Source organism: Toxotes jaculatrix, chromosome 17 (genome assembly GCF_017976425.1).
Source record: "Toxotes jaculatrix isolate fToxJac2 chromosome 17, fToxJac2.pri, whole genome shotgun sequence".
In the NCBI taxonomy this organism is placed as follows: domain Eukaryota; kingdom Metazoa; phylum Chordata; class Actinopteri; family Toxotidae; genus Toxotes; species Toxotes jaculatrix.
This window is the reverse complement of record NC_054410.1, coordinates 12,462,032-12,478,657: the sequence shown is the minus strand read 5'-3', so window position 1 is coordinate 12,478,657 and position 16,626 is coordinate 12,462,032. Positions and strand designations below refer to the sequence as shown.

Genomic DNA, 16,626 nt, shown 5'->3' with positions numbered 1-16,626 from the left:
TAACTGAAGTTAACACTGCTATTTATGGGACTTAATTGACGCGAGCTAACAGTTCCAGTATCTGCGCCTTGCCTTGCTAGGTAGTAGCATAACTTTAGCGTGAATGTTTGGCGACATTTAGCTTAGCACAGTTATGTATGTTTGCTCTCTAACCTCGGTTATTAGTTACAGGTAGCTACCAGCAAGCTAACTGTCATGGATTTTCTTATAATTTCACAAGACTATCCGTAGAATATAGCAGGCAGTGCTCTGTAGTGGGACATAGAGTGTCTCCCCTGAGCTGCAGTATATTTCAGGACAGACACAATATGACACCCAGTGAGAAACAAAAACACCGCGGTGACGAGGAGGTGGTTAAAGAACTGGTGAGTATGAAATTCACACACTTTTGGTTAAATCCAGTTTCACTACTGCTTGTAACTACTTCAAACGCCTCATAAAAGCAGTTGGTAATTTTGATTTCATTCATTTTTTTTTCTTTTTGTTTCTTTGTCATACTATACAACATTATTCTCAACAGTGCATGGTCAATGGAGTGTCCTATGAAAAAATTGCACAAGAAGGAAGCAACATCAGCTCTCTGGAGATCTTCTTCTCTGGTTTTCCCCGTATGGTTGGACTTTCTTTCTTCCCAAGGCTCTGCCAGCTTACCATAGTGGGCCAGAATATAAAATACATTGAAGGTCTTGAGTGCTGTCCCCTGCTCCAGGAGCTCTGGGTTGTCCAGTGTCATCTGACGGTAAGTTTGTTATGCTGGTAAGATTTCAGTTAATAAATACTGACACTTCTGTTAATAATATGTAATTCCTTGAACCATTACAGTGCACTAGAGTTTACATTGCTAATGATTGCAACTTAAACCTCCTAAACCTTATGGAATGTAACCACAACTCTGTGGCATTTAAAGAGACAGTTCTTGCATGCATGGACAATTCATGGTTGTGCAGCATAAGTTATATATGTTAAACAATAATTTGTCCTATTTTCTCTTCATTACAGGGAATATCTGGACTACAGAACTGTGTACAACTAGAGAAACTCTACCTTTATGATAATCAAATCTGTGAAATAAAGAATTTAGAATTGCAGATCAACCTAGAAGTCCTGTGGCTCAACAATAACTGCATAAGTCACATTCAGGTTTGGATCATATATAGACACTCACATGTAGACATTCCGATATTATTCATTTATTGCCTTAGCTCACTGAAACTGCATTTTTACCAAATTTACTGTATCAGTTAATATGATAAATTGAAATGGGTGTGCAGGTTTTGTCAAAGTTCTCTTCCATTTTTGATCAGCTCTCTCTTATGTGTGGTTGTTATTTTCTAAAGGGCTTGAACACGCTTCAAAACCTCAAAGAACTAAACCTTGCTGACAACTTTATCAAAAAGATTGGTAGGTATATAAAATCCTCTCTGTTTTCTGTGCCAAGTTTGATTGCGGTTCAGTGGATTGATAAAAAAAAATCATATAATTTCTATCTTCCTTTCAGGGCATAGCCTTTATTCTAATGTCAACCTTCAGAATCTTAATCTGTCCGGGAACAAGATCAGCTCCTTTAAGGTAAAATTAAAAACAGAAATACGCTTTTGCAATTCCCTCTGTAAAAAGTTTCTCTACTTATTTTGTAAAATCTTATTAAAGTCCTTGGTCTGAAAAAAAGGGCACATCCAAATTCTTGTGAAATGTCGAGGTCTCGGCCAGTTTAGATTTTCAATCAGTTCTACAATGGACTGTCTGCACAAGACCTTCATCGAGGTACTGAGCAACAAAATTTAAATTTTTATCATTCTTGGATTCAATGATATATATTCATGATTGCATCTATTTAAGAAATGAATCTCAACAAACTACGTAGGAGTTTTTTGATTCGTGTTATACAGGAGCATTTAATTTAGACTGAATTTCAGATGACATTTTTTTAAAGATTAAAGTTAAAAATGTTTTTAGGGCGCAAAGTTGGGATGGACAGAAACCTTGCCCTCTTAATTGCCTGTGTGCTCTGTTATTGTTGTAATAGGAGCTGACCCTGCTTGCCAGCTTACCCCATCTGAGAGTACTAGCACTGAAGGACCCCACGTCAACCCCAAACCCAGTGTGTCTTCTGTGTAACTATGCCACACATGTTCTTTACCACATGCCAGGCCTCCAGCGACTTGACACCTATGACGTCTCGAGCAAGCAAGTTAAGGAAGCAGCTGAGGTACTGAGAAGACCAGCAAGACTCTGGGTTTAAACAATGCTTGTCAGTGTAAAACAAATCTAATACAGTCATTATTTGTTGCATCTCTACATTTTGCATGCCATACTGGATTTTTAGCCTACAGTAAAACTGTGCTTTTTTCTTTTAGTCCACAGTAATGAAGAAAATGATGTACTACAACATGCGTGTACGTACTGCTCAAAGGAACCTGGCAGAGATGCGGTTCAGTCTGATAGAGAGGAAGAAAACTCTGCAACAGTTACCTGAAGAATGTATCAGGACACTCAGTCATGCCCTCAAAAATGTACGTAGAATCCCTGAGACATTTTTTAAATTATTTCAGCAGCTGTAACAAAAGCACAGGATAAGTTATTAAGCTGCTGCTTGCTGTAATTGTGCAAAGTTAAGCGAGCTGTTGTCATATGTATACAATCCCAGCTTGAACGTGAGCTCTCCAAGGTGCTGGCTGGTTGTAAGAAGTCCGCTTGCACGTTGGAGGATGAACCAGGGGGACCGACCCACCTGGTGGAAGCTTCACCCGACAGGTGTGATTCAGCCTCTGACATCAGTTGTGATCCTGCCATTGAGCCCAAAATTCTCACCAAGATGGAAGCACTGAGGGAGAGAATCACACTATGGATGAGGAGGCTGGATGAGTGAGTAAATTAAAGCCTCTTGGTATGAAGTTAGTAATTAAGTACATCTCCAACGTGAAAAAATAATCTTCTTTCTTTTATATTCAGGATTGAAGCCTGTTATGAGCAAGATTTGACCCAAGCCACAAACATGATGAAATATACGGTCCAGTTTCTATTGATGGAGTTAGAAAGTGTTGGAAATATTCGTTTGGAGGAGGGCTGCTCCACAGATCCTTGGTAATTATTTACTACCTTTATTTCTAACTGCAATTACTGTAAAGACTGCTATTTTTTTTACCATAAATCTAATTTACCATAAAGAGGGGAAATCCCAAACAGACTCAAACTAACTCAAACTTTTTTCTGCTATGTGTATGACAGGTTCACTTCCTGTTGCGACCTCCTACTTTCCCGCTTCTCTCATTCAGACTACAGGGTTCACGGCATCACTGGTATTAAGATCGATAGAGTCATCCGCATTTACAACAGCGCTTTGAGGCTTCGCTTTGAGGACAAACTTCATAGCCTGCTAGCCAGCGAAGACACTGCTATACTTTCACAGTAAGAAAGACTGGACCATAATAAAAAAGGATGATAATTGGGTTTTTTAACACTAACCTTACAGACATGCTAAGCTTAATATTGTCCTCAGTAAGAGGTCCATCCGGTATTATTTGAAATCTTATACAAACTTTTTAAGCAGGAATTACAGACGTCGGCTGGAGCACTTGTTCTACATAGCTGACCCTGAAATAACCAAAGAGACAGAAGAAATTTTGTGCATTCTGGAAGATGGCTTCAGAACTGCAGAGCAATATAAGGTATGTATACTGCTGTAATTGTTAGTTCAAAGAATCTACCCACACAACACTCCATCCATCGACCAGAATATATCCCACTGAGCATTAAGAAAAAAATGTAATCTAGCAAGTCGTGAGTTAGACAGTTCACAACTGTGTACCTATGTACCTAATACAATGAACAGCAAGTGCAAAATTCCTACAAATCATGTTTGTTCATGAAGCAGAATGAGTAATAGAAGGAAGGACACGGCATGTTCCACCTTTTGTTTACAGAAATGACAACACGATGCAACAGAACAGAATCAGTCATTTCTTATGTTATTTTCACTTGAACTTCAAATCATGCTGTCTTTTACCGTGTTGACTTTGAATTAGGCCCTGGGAAGAGAGGGTGCCATACCTTTATCCAACAGCCTGAGTGTGACTGATCAGCCCAGAATTGAATACTTTCTGCACCAGGCCAGCCAACGTGATTCTAAGCACAGTATGGATACAGTCCCATTCAGGCACGGTGGGTTAGTTTTACTCACAGTATTATTTCACTATAGTCCCCTCAGCAGACTAGTGTTTTTGTCCTTGAAAGCTGAAATGCTAGTGTTTTTTGCCTGTAGGTCAGATCATTATTTCGAAAGTATTCGTGGGCCACAGCATGCCTATCCGAGAGGGAGAACCAGTGGACAGAAGCAGCTATCCCAAAGTCTGCTCTGTATATCGCAATGTGGACACTAAGTACAAAACTGCAGTGAGTGAAGGTATGCAGTGTATCCACAGGCATGAAAAGAATGATCTTTTACGAGCTGTAGTTGTACAGTGTCATTGAATCTCTTTGTGTTTTTTCATTCAGAGAGGCCTCACTCCTCCAAAACACACACTGGTCCTGAGTGCAGCCCCAGACGAAGACAGTGGTTTGTGTTTGACCATGAACTAGTCTTGCCTGAATACATCATATATTTTGAATACATTACTGGGGTAATTAATTGCTTTGTTACTGTTTAGTAACATATTACATGTGACATGAGTCATTAACCCATGGACCAAGTCTGCTCTACTTGTACATGTGTCGTCTCAGATTGTTTGATGTCAGCCCATAAATGAAGCACTTCTGAAGTTCACCTTGGTCTTCCAAATTAACCTAATGAAGTCTGCCTTGAAGACTTCAGCAGCTTATTTTAACTTGAGCTTTTAATTTGAGCAAAAATCAAAATAGTTAAACAAGTGCTCAGTCATGCTGAGCTCTGAGTTGATTAAAATTACACAGCAAGGCTTTTAAGTAAATATAAGAGATGTTAAAACAGACTGTTCTAATTTTGTGTCTCTTTGCTGGTTGCACACTTGTTTTAGAATTGATTGTAAACACTGCAAGCAATTCATATACTTTGAACCTTTTGATGTGCTGTCATTAGAACCAAGAACAAGGAAGCAGCACACACAGAAATGAAACTCCTTCCAACGATATCATCCTGGACAAGGAAGTCCTCAACATGGAGCCTGTGCTGAAAGCGCAACCAAAGTTGTTGAGCTTGGATGACAAAATTCTGCTTAATGTAGCCAGAGCCAATGTCCTGAGTCAGATCACTGTAAGTATTCTGGCTTTTCACATGAATAGCTTGATTTTAACGCCATTTCATACACTAATAAGAAACTGTCTTCATCTGAATGTCCAGGTACTAAACCTTCATGGCAACAGTCTGAGCAAAATAAAGGAGATTTCCCGCCTAACGGCTCTGCGGCATCTTACCATCAGCTTCAATGAGTTCACACGCCTTGATGACATTTCTCACATGGTAGGTATGATAGAAAATTGTGTTATTGAGCTTAAACAAAAAAGTGTAAAGATTGCAGAGTTTTAACAGCAGCTTGCCTCTTTTACACATATAGTGTGGAGGGACTGTGTTTTGTACCACAGCAAGAAATGGAAACTTCATCCATTGTCTCTCTTACTAAAATCACAGCCCAACCTTGAGTTTTTGGATGCGAGCTACAACCATCTGGTGACCCTAGAAGGGCTGAGGGGCTTGGGACAACTCAAACAACTCGATGTGCGCTGGAACAAGTTGACCAAAGCCAGAGAAGACACAGCAGTGCTAAGAAAACATACACCTTCACTTCTGAAGCTTGACACCCGATACAACCCCTGGAACAGGGTGCGTGCTGAGATCAGAAATTTAATTAAGTCAAAATACAAAGAGCTTGAAGCTCAAAAATAATAATACTAATTTAATAATTAGCAGATACAAAGAGGATGTGCTGCAATGTTCTGTCAGTGACCTGAAATGACAGTTATTCTAAAAGAGACCAGGAGGACATATACATTGCAGCTGCTCTTTGCCTTCCAGCTGGAGGCAGTCAGAATGACCATACTGGGTCGTCTAACATCACTCACACACCTGGACGATGTGATGGTAGCAGAGGATGAGGCTGCTGATGCAGTTCAAATGGCTGCTGGGTCCAAAATTAACCAGGTTAGAATTTTGCAAATACTACTGTTTATGTACAGAAACTTGATGTGCAATTTTTATTTCCTTGCGGCTGTTCCTTGTTAACAGGGCACTACATATTTAGAAAAAGCAAATGTTGATTGATTACTCAAAAGTAAGTTGGTACAAGCTGAAGGTTTCAATGTGTGAACATCCATATTTCATAATGTACTGTAATTCAATCAGAGCTGTTGACACTCTGCTCACAGGCGTCTCTTCTGGCTCACTCACGTACCAACAGCGGTCGTCCCCGCAGTCTCAGCCTGCTGTCAACAGCCCAGCTCCTATGTCTTCTCAGTCATGCACCCTGGGGGGTCAGCCAAGAGCTGGAGCCAGACTGGACTGCAATGGTGAGCTTCAGCATGTGTGGTTTTCTGTAAAGGAGTGATTTCTAAAAATGGATTTGTAAAGTTTTAGGATAATTCTTCCTCCAGGGGATGACCAGAGTGCCTGATATTTATACTATGGCAATTGTAATTTAAATTGTAATACATGTTTCACATCTTTAATAATTTATATTTTTTATGTGTTTGCTGGCCTAAAATTTTGACCAGATCACAGCCCTGAGCCTTGACAACCAGAGAATTTCCAAGCTGTTCAATCTGAATAAGCTGGTGAACCTGCGCTGGGCCTCCTTTAATGACAATGACATCTCTAAGGTGGAGGGACTGGACAGCTGCCTGAAGCTGGAAGAACTTTCCCTAAACAACAACAGTATCAGCACACTCAGTGGTCAGTCACACTGTCAACTTGACAATGAAATTGGAAAATCACACCATTACGATTATGTTGTGTATTTGGTTGTTTTATGACTAAATAAAACCAAGCTAAACCAAATTAAGCAAAAAAACTCATAGCTGATTTGTATTCACATCTTATACCCGGACACACAGCACAGTAGCCATTGTTATTTTTCTGTCTGCCTTTGCTCTCTGCTTCCTCAGGCCTGTCAAAACTGCATTGTCTAAATAAACTGAGCGTAGATGGGAATCAGCTCAATTGTCTGGACGCTTCAGTCTTAGATCAGCTGCCCAACCTATCCTTTCTGTCTGTGGAGAACAACTGTATCAGTTCCCTGCATGGCATCCAGAGGGTTCGCTCTCTTCTTGAACTCTACATTGGCAACAACCAGATTTCTACGTCACGGGACATTTACTATTTAAAGGCAAGAATCTAATAAACAAAAAATTTAAAAACAAAAAAACTTCATGGCACACCCTAAGACCTGAGAGAAAAATAAGAGAAAGGTGTCAGATTTTTCCTATATTCTAATTGTATTATTTTACCCTATGTTCCATCTTCTTTTCAGGGACTGACAAGCCTCATCATTCTGGATCTTTATGGAAATCCTTTAGTGGAGAAACTGGAAAACTATCGGATATATGTGGTGTTCCACTTGCCCTCCCTGAAAGCACTGGATGGGACTGCAGTCGTATGTGCCAAAAAAAAACACAGCAAACAGTTGAACATCTCAGATATTGTCGTGGTGATGACATAATTATAACTGGTAGTTTGTATTTTCTGTTGTTTTCTCTAGGAAGCAACTGAGTGTGAAAGTGCAAAGGATATGTTTGGAGGAAGACTAACCCCTGACATGGTAGCAGAGAAGCTGGGCCATTCTAACTACACAGACATCACCTACCTCACCCTGCAGTCCTGCTCCATTAGGTAATAACTGACAGATAAAAATGACACAGGTCCAAAAACGTCGCAATTTAAGTGAAAAAAGGGGTAAAGTGTTTTTTCTCCACAGGATGGTTGATCTGTCTCCAGCAGACATGTTCAGTAGCCTGCGTAGTGTCAACTTGGACCACAACAACCTCACCTCGTTCTCTGGTCTCATTTACCTGCCGAACATCAAGGTACAGACTACAGTGACTTATAAATCAAAAAGCTGGCTTTAAATCCAACCGCGTTGTGGACAGATCAGTTATTTTCAGTGTCTCCTATGCAGGCTCTGTGTCTGAACTACAACCACATTGAGTCCATCCTGCCCAGGCAGAAGACTCAGGCTCATCTGACAAACAGGCAGATTCTCTACAGCAAAGTCCACTCCAGTGGTTACGGTCAACAGAGTCCATCCAAATGCAACAGGTAACACACTTAACACTCAGAGGTTCTTATTTCAGTAATTTGAGTGTTTTTTACATTTTACAGTGTTAGACTGTTGCCAGTTTGAACTTCAGTTGAATGTATAGACTTTAACCATTAGGGGGCAGCACTGACCAGCCAATGTGTTGACAGTTGACAGATTTTTGTTACGGTTGTTGCGCACACACACACACACACACACACTAAAATCTAGTAGTAATGACATTTTCAAGATAATGTAATTTGGTGCAAAACGCATTACTGTTGATAATTTCCAATTTCTAAAAGAATTACTAAATATTTAAATATTGGTTTAATCGTTATCAGTATATGATATGACATGATCTTCCAGTCACATTTTATTTTTGCAGAAACCAGTACATAGGCAGTGCTGTGACAGGCATGCTTTTGTTTGGCCTGACTGTAATTGCCTTTATGTGATCTGCACCTGTGAGGTCTGACTAGTTAAATGAGGCAGCAGGAGGGAGAAAGAGATGTTCATTTAACCACTGAAGTTGCAAACTGTCATTCTGTGACTGTGTTTAAGGGAAACTGGGCCCACTGGCAGTCTGGAGCCTCTGATGGGCAGCCTGGAGGTGCTGCATTTGAGTCACAATGGCATCTCCAATATGGCCAATCTGCAGCTCAGCAGGCTCACCAATCTTAAAGCCCTCTTCCTTCAAGGTATGTATGGTTGACGTACCGACCCTCCGTCACAAAGCCTTTTCAAAGTGCAGTGTATGGAGCCTGTGAAAAGGCAAACACTGAAAGAAAAGTCTCCCATAGACCTAAGGCCAGGTGGGTGATGAGACTGGAAGAAAAGAACGGATGACTTTCTTTTCACCAGCTTTTGATGGGTTTTGATTGCATTTTGCTTTGTTAGTGTGATTTGTCCCACCAAGCCAACTGTACTCTTATTTTCCTTTTCGCTTAGAAACCTTTTGAAGGTGTCTCTGTAATTTCAAGGCTTTTTACACCAGGGGCAAACAAAAAATACAAGGCAAATATTTTTTGCCTTTTATATTGTCTAGCTTGTCCAATCTACTTACATATTTTATTTCTGGAAATATTAGAAACAAATATTATTGTTTGAGATGGCTTTCCATTGTTTTTATAATATTTTCTCTCTCCCTAGGTAATGAGATCAGCCAGGTGGAAGGATTGGAGGGACTTAACCAGCTCAGAGAGCTTGTGTTAGACAGGAACCGGATCAAAGTTCTGGCTGAGAACTCTTTCATAGCCCAGAACATCCTACTAGAACTGCACCTAGCAGAGAACCGGATCCGAGAGCTCAACCATCTTGAGCATCTGACTGAGCTCCGAAAGCTCTTTCTTGGCATGAACAAGCTGCAGGTATTCTCCTCCAGCAGCCGCTGCCTTCTAACATGCTCAATATTTTAATGTTGATATTGAGATTTTTAATAAAACTGCATATTCAGATTTCAGAGTGATTTCCTGAGGTGACCACCAAGGTCACAGTCAGCTTTTGTGTAGTTTTTGATTTAACACCAACTTTTACTGATTGGTTCTTATGCAAAATGTGTCAGATGTTTAAGAATGTATTTTATTCAGCATGCAGCAGTATTACTTTCCCCTGCATTTGCAAAGTAAGACATGAAGTATAGTAATCATGAGTCATTACCACCCCACTGTGGCATGCGAGGGGTAGCATTAAGGAGAATCAAGTTTGATTGAAGGTCAGGGCCGTGTGTATGAAGAAAGAGGGGAACAATCAGGACAACGTGTAATCAGCTTCTCAGTCTGCATCTCCTTCTCACTCAGGGCGAGTGATTTGCACTTTTGTTGCCAGTTCCCTCTTCCCTTTACTTCCTTAATGTTTTCATGCATTCAATTAAGACATGAAATACAGCAATCATCCCAGCGCAACAGTCCTCACAGTGGGGGCGTCTTTGAATAACAGCCAAATCTGAGCATAAAGCTGGGAATGAGAGAAAACACCCCCACGCCCTGTTGTGTGGCCAAACTCTCTCATGAGATTAATGAGAGCTCACACATGTAATCTCTTCCATCAGCTGCTTCCATCCTCCCTACACCAAAATTATGAAAGGTTCAGCCCCTGATGCATACTGTATCTCTCTACTATCAACACACAGCAGGCTGCAACCAGTGGGAAAGAAAAGTGAAATGAGGGGTTAGGGACTGAAAAAGAACTTAAAATAATCTTTGTTTCTCTACTTTTTGCAGGACATCACAGAGCTCGACAAACTAGAAGTTCTCCCTTCGCTGACAGAGCTCTCAGTTGTTGGCAATCCAGTGAGTACTATCAGTGTTTGTGCATTAAACACAGTTAGATGCTGTGAACTGCTAAAAGACTGTTATCTGTGGTTATTTTGCTATCACGCAATTGCACAATGATGTAAATCCGCTAGCTGTCACTCTCACTTCATCCATTCTTTCACTCGCAAACAAATTATCAGATGCACACTCCCAGGCTCAATTTCTCACTTGCACACTCCAAAACACTAACCCAGTGTAACTCTGTGGTTCCAAATTAAGCGATTACATGATGGGCCGTCTGCTGTGCTTCAAACTGGCCGGCATCAGAGACAAATCCGTTGACCAAATGGCAGGGCGCTATTGGCCCAGTTACATCACCCATCTGGAGCTCATGGATCAGGCCTGAGTAGAGCATGCACCTCCCTATCGCCCATAGGGCCATACTCAGCTGTGGTAGCCTCTTTACTGCTCGGGCCCATCCCCCTTCTCTTTCCATAGGGGGAGGGGTTAATCCTGCCAGGGGGTAGAGGCCAACAGCCACCCCGGAGACAATACCTCCTGCTGCTGACCGCATGAGATTGCTACTTCACCCATGTTCCCTAGCCAAAGTCCTCTCCACTGGGCATCCATTGGCACGTACTCATAACTTAATCATAGCAACAGTATCCTGCAGGAACAGACAGTTCTGTAACTGGACAGGCTGGATTTGTACCCTGGCCAGAGGGTGCCCGCAGCTGAGCAGGGGACTATCTGCTACTGTCAGCTGGGTCACTAGAATAGCTGCTGGGAACATGATAACTACACTGGGACCCACACAGCATCATATTTATCCCAGATGCCACTGGCAGGCTTCATTCGGGCTTCAGTATTAAAACTGCTGAATTATGGTCAGTGTAATTTATTACCTGTAGTTTCATCAAACAATAATTTTTGTGCTCCTAGGTGGCCCGCAATTCTCTCCACAGACCAGCAGTAGTGCTCCATCTGTCCCGGTTGCAGGTCCTGGATGGAGTGATGGTCACTCTGGAAGAAAGGACTAGGGCTGAACTCCTCAGTGGTGATCCATCAGTAAGAACTGTACACATCATGCAGAGCCACTCAGAAACACACACACAAACACACACATATATACATATGTATGTATATATATGTATATATGTATATATGTATATATATGTCTGTGTATATATATATATATACACACATTCCACCTCGGGGAGTTACATTAATTAAACAGTTACACTTAAGAAACAAAATAACAACAACCAAACAGCAGCCACTGGAAAAGGGAGAAGCCCTGATCAAACGCTTTCAGTCTTACTGATTTGATGTTCCTGTAATGAGAGGCCAGGGTAGTAATTCTCCTGCAGCTCTGAATTAAAAGCAGCCTAAGCCTGCTAGCATCATCCTGCTTATTAGATGAAATGTGCCTGGCCGATAACGCACCAGTGGATTTACCCCCTATTAGCCAGGTCAACATGACCCCCTCTGCTTGTTAATCGTAGATGTGGAAATGACAGAGCAGAGATCAAGGGTTTTCTCATTAAAAACACAAACACAGACCTCCCCTTATTGAATCTCATAACCGCCATCTCAGTTGTCACTCTCAATCTATGCCTGCTACCGCTTTTGTTTGAATTTGAACATTGTTATTGATGAGTAGTAATTACTATTGCCCTGTAAGATGCTTAAATATGCAGAACAACAAGCAATCTAATCATCAATCCCCCTGCCAAGTGAGTGGGTTGAGTGGACACACCACAGTAACAGGGAAACAACCTTTCTAAGGCAGTAGCCTTAGAAGGGTGGAGAAAAAAGAAATAGTTAAAATAGAACAGCAAAGAATAAAACAGAATATTATTATTGTCATTGCACTAATACAAGATCAAGTTTGCAACATCCATACTCCATGCTATAAAAACAATAAAATTGGTAAAAATAGGACAACAAATAAAATAAAACAATAAATAAATATGGGTGAATGTTTTAGTTCCTGTACAGTGAGGTTAATATTTACAGAGCTTGTCACTGTGTTGTAGATACAGATGTTGAACACAGTACCCAAACAGTAACAAAGAATGGACCAGAGTGGGCCCCTGTGTTCCGTGTAGCTTATTTGTTGTTATAGTGCAGTATGTGTATGTATGTGAAGTCATGAGAGACAATTATGAGGGTAGTCGGACAGATTATGGGCATTACTTGATGGACTGATTCGGAGCAGTTATAGCTCTGGGGGAAAAGCTATTCCTCAGTCTGGAGGTGCGGGTGTATAAGGCCTTATAACGTCTGCCAGATGGACGGCGCTCAGACAGACGATGGCACTGGTGTGTGGAGTCGTTACAGATGCTGGTAGCTTTTTGGAGGCAAAGAGAGCTCTGTGCGCTGGGGACGACGTGCTGAAAAGCTTTCCTGAGATACCACACAGAGATGCCGTATGTTAGGATGATCTCTGTGGAAATGTGGGGGAAAGTCACCACCATCTGTTTGGGCAGTCCAGGTTTCTTCAGTGTCCTCAGGAAAAACAACCTTTACTGTGCATTCTTGACCAGTGTAGTGGTGTTGTTGGACCATGTAGACACTCTCTCCACTCTGTCTCCCTTGATGAAGACTGATTGTACTCATCCTGTGACCTTCCAAAGTTGATGATTAGCTCCTTGTTCTTTGTTGTTTTAAGGGACAGGTTGTTCACTGAGCGTCAGCCCACCAGGCTCTGCAGCTCCGCTCTGTAAGGTGATTCATTGCTGTTGGACGTCAGCCCAGTCACTGTTGTGTCATCTGCAAACCTGAAGTTGCTGTTAGTGTCGAATGCAGGAGCACAACTGTATTTGGAGATAGAGCAGACTGCCATCTCAGTCTAGTAATAATGATTACGATCCATTTGCTAGTGAGGTCAAAGACATTGATCTTTCCCTGACGCTCTTAAGAGATGATTTTAATACATAATGAATGAGTGAATATTTGCTTATGTTTTTCATTGTATTCTGTATTCTGTAGTAGTACATCTATATATGTTACACCACCTACTTAATATTTCTCTTTCAGCCATGCTCCCAGTGCCCTGGAGCTTCTCTTCCTACCACTGAAATAAACCTGCCTGGACTGCTACCCCTCATGCCTCGAAACACCCCTCTAAGAGGAATGAGTATAAGCGGAGGGCTGCAGAGCTTCATGCATGGTCACGATATCCTGTCAAATAACATGGATGAAGCCCAGTCTCATTACACATACAAAGGTGAGTGTGACATGAGTTTTTTTTTTGTTATTAATGTCATTTCAAATTACATTAAAATATACATCTGCATCTATAGCGTGTTAAAGTGTGAAATGGAGAGTTGTGTTTTTTTAAGCTATATTACAAGAAGAAGAATTGACTTCACACATAACTGTTATTACTGGTTTGTTGACCACACTCTTGGGTTTATTTCCAATATCAGTCAAGAAGCACAAGCACAGTAATGCTGCCCGAAGTGGCCAAACCGACATTACCTTGAGACACATTCGAAGAACAGGAAGCAACATGCCAACCACAGGTCTCCTGTCTGATGGGAACAGAGTCATCGTCACATATCACAACCAGGAGCAAGAGAGCAGGTTATTTATTCTCTATAATTATTTTTCTTTAAAATGCAAATGATTTGTCTAACAGATGACAGAAAAGACAGTGACGGTTTCCTTACACTTGTTTCGTTCCAGGTTCCCAAGTGGTGGGAAACCTCCACCCATGTAGCAGCCAGAAGAGGTGGAGTATACACTGATACCTGTCATCCAGCTCACAATCCAAAGCCTGCTGTGTGAACACTTGTGACAGCCATGACTGTAGTGTGGTGATATAATGTTGTATTACACACAGGAACTGCATGCAGGACATTAAAATATATTTATCTTTATGATGATGCTTATTAAGTTAATGTCAATGAGCATCAGCATACCTTTTCATATTAAGTGAGAGAAATGTCTGAACATAGGGCATTTCCAAGTTCCTTGTTCTTTTCAACAGGACAATAAATAACTTTATATAAACTTGAAAAAAAATAAATTTACATGTTAATAAATCCCCTTCACTGCTAGTTTAAACTGAAACTGCCTTTGGGTTAAAGAAAATTAGGCTACTTGAAATGGGCATGTAGTGCATCCCTTTCAAACGCATTTATAATGACTGATTTTATTTTCTATCCACATAAGTGGATCACTAACCATGGTAATCTGAGGATGAGAGGTTTTGGTGTCATTTCTACCGCTATCCCTTCCTTGGCCCCAAACAAGTGAAAAAACACCCACAGATGTAAGGGCGTGTGAGGCTGGCATGCAGCGTCCATCAGGTCAAATGCATCCCCAACAAGTGGATAATCCAGCTTTAGCACACCTCGCTGTGGATAATAATCTGCAGTCACTCAGATAAAGATGTAATCTTGAATGAGGTCCAAATGGATTTCAGAGAGTTTCATCATGTTAGCCTCTTTTCAGAAAGCTCAACACAGTTCCGCCTGTAATAAGCAAATCTCACGTGTTGTAACTGGAAATGAACCTACTCCACTTGATATTTATGATGTTCTGCTGAACATGAGAATATAATCCTCCCTGTCTTCCTGTCAGTTTAGCCTAGTAGTACTGTAGTTAATAAAAACACCTGACACTCTGTGCTTTAAGTGTGGGGTGATACAGTCTGTAGTATGTGATCAAAAACCTTTACATTCTGGGACCTCCTGAATGTAAAGGTCTGATAACAGTATGAGGAAAACCTCTATGTTAAAAGATTTGTCTATTCCCATCCATCACCCTAGCCTTAAATATTATCATGCAGAGAAAGATCCAGACCTCTGCTAAATGTCTGAATAATGTCTTATAAAGTTAAATTATTGTTTTATTTATTTACTCAAGACCTGTGCTTTTTCATACTCCTTAGAGAAGATAAAGCCCAGTCGAGACTCTTGGGGAAGATATGGCCTTTGTCCTCAGTTGTAAAAGAAACAGTAGCAAAAGCGAAGACTTCAGCAGCAACATTTTTTGATACTCCTTCCACTAAACTCAGCTTCGGAGTTTATACATTTGTGGTGTTAGTGTGACCACTAGGTGTCCTTAGAGCTCCATTAGCTCTCTTTTAACAACACTGCTAATCACTCCATGAATGAATTCATCACCTGCCCTGTACTGTAGGGAGTAATTTATCAGTAGAAGGGGGATATGTGTGCATGCATCAGATTTGTGTTTGATGCCTTTGCTGAGCATGCGAGGCAGCAGCCAGCTCTAGGCAGAAAAAGTGAAAAGCTTTCCCCAAAACAAGCTCCTCTAATGCATGTACTTAACTCCACTTAATTTGTGTTAATTCCCAGCATTAAGCGGGGCTAATGACTGTGCAAGTGAGTGCACTGTCATTACCGTGCTCTGCCTGACATCAAATGGCAGCTGATGGACTGATGCTGAAAAATAAATAAATAAAAGAAACTCTAATGCACAGATTTGGGGGCTCAGTGCAAGTACTCTAATGCATTAGGTATTGCAAAGGATAATTACACATTTTATATTTGTGTACAGGATGTGCAGTATGGATATGTTAGAAGTATAACTGTTTTTAGTGGAATTGTATTTCTGTGTGGTGTAAGCTTATCGTGCACAAACCACTTCATACAGTATGTTTCTCTTTGCATATCTGTCAGTATTTTTAACATTAAAATGACATTAGCATAAAGATTGTGAATAATTCATCAGTTCTGAGTGAACCCAGATGCACTGCTCTCTCTGTCTATCTCTATCTCTCTCTCTCTCTCTCTCTCTCTCTCTCCCTGCTCCTCCATGTGAGTAGACCACATGGTCCGTAGCTGGTTTAATGGGATGGAATGTGACAGGTTATGTTTTCATCTGCCTGATATGGAGCCCGGCCAGGGCGGGAGGGAGAAAGAGAGACAGAGGGATGGAGAGGGGAAGTGAGTTGGTCTCCACAGTTGTATTCTGGGTTCGTAATTTGACATGTTTGTGCTTGTTGTGAATCAGTTATAGATGATGCCTCTCCCCCATCCCCACTAACACCACCACCAACACACACACACACACACACACACACACACACAGAAAAACACATGCTCCGTATGGGGTCATTACTGCTGGTCCACTAACTCCCTACATTTGCTGTGTCTGTGCATTCAGAGCACCATTAGTCCAAGACTCTGTGAATA

At 41.1% G+C, this 16,626-nt stretch overlaps 1 protein-coding gene across 1 annotated transcript; it reads left to right on the top strand.

The window, feature by feature from the left end:
* The first annotated feature begins 308 nt into the window (after nt 1–308).
* Nucleotides 309–14,243, top strand: lrrc9 (leucine rich repeat containing 9). Its single transcript, XM_041061001.1, has 32 exons — nt 309–365; nt 521–739; nt 1,000–1,140; nt 1,338–1,401; nt 1,499–1,569; nt 2,027–2,209; nt 2,358–2,513; nt 2,648–2,865; nt 2,953–3,084; nt 3,229–3,408; nt 3,551–3,668; nt 4,026–4,161; nt 4,262–4,402; nt 4,495–4,619; nt 5,054–5,227; nt 5,315–5,434; nt 5,603–5,794; nt 5,987–6,112; nt 6,337–6,477; nt 6,682–6,859; nt 7,072–7,292; nt 7,437–7,559; nt 7,665–7,795; nt 7,881–7,989; nt 8,082–8,221; nt 8,766–8,902; nt 9,354–9,571; nt 10,424–10,492; nt 11,399–11,524; nt 13,499–13,688; nt 13,891–14,047; nt 14,150–14,243. Exons 1-32 carry the CDS (start codon nt 309–311, stop codon nt 14,181–14,183), a joined length of 4,527 nt encoding a protein of 1,508 aa, XP_040916935.1. The 3' UTR covers nt 14,184–14,243.
* Nucleotides 14,244–16,626: the final 2,383 nt, after the last annotated feature.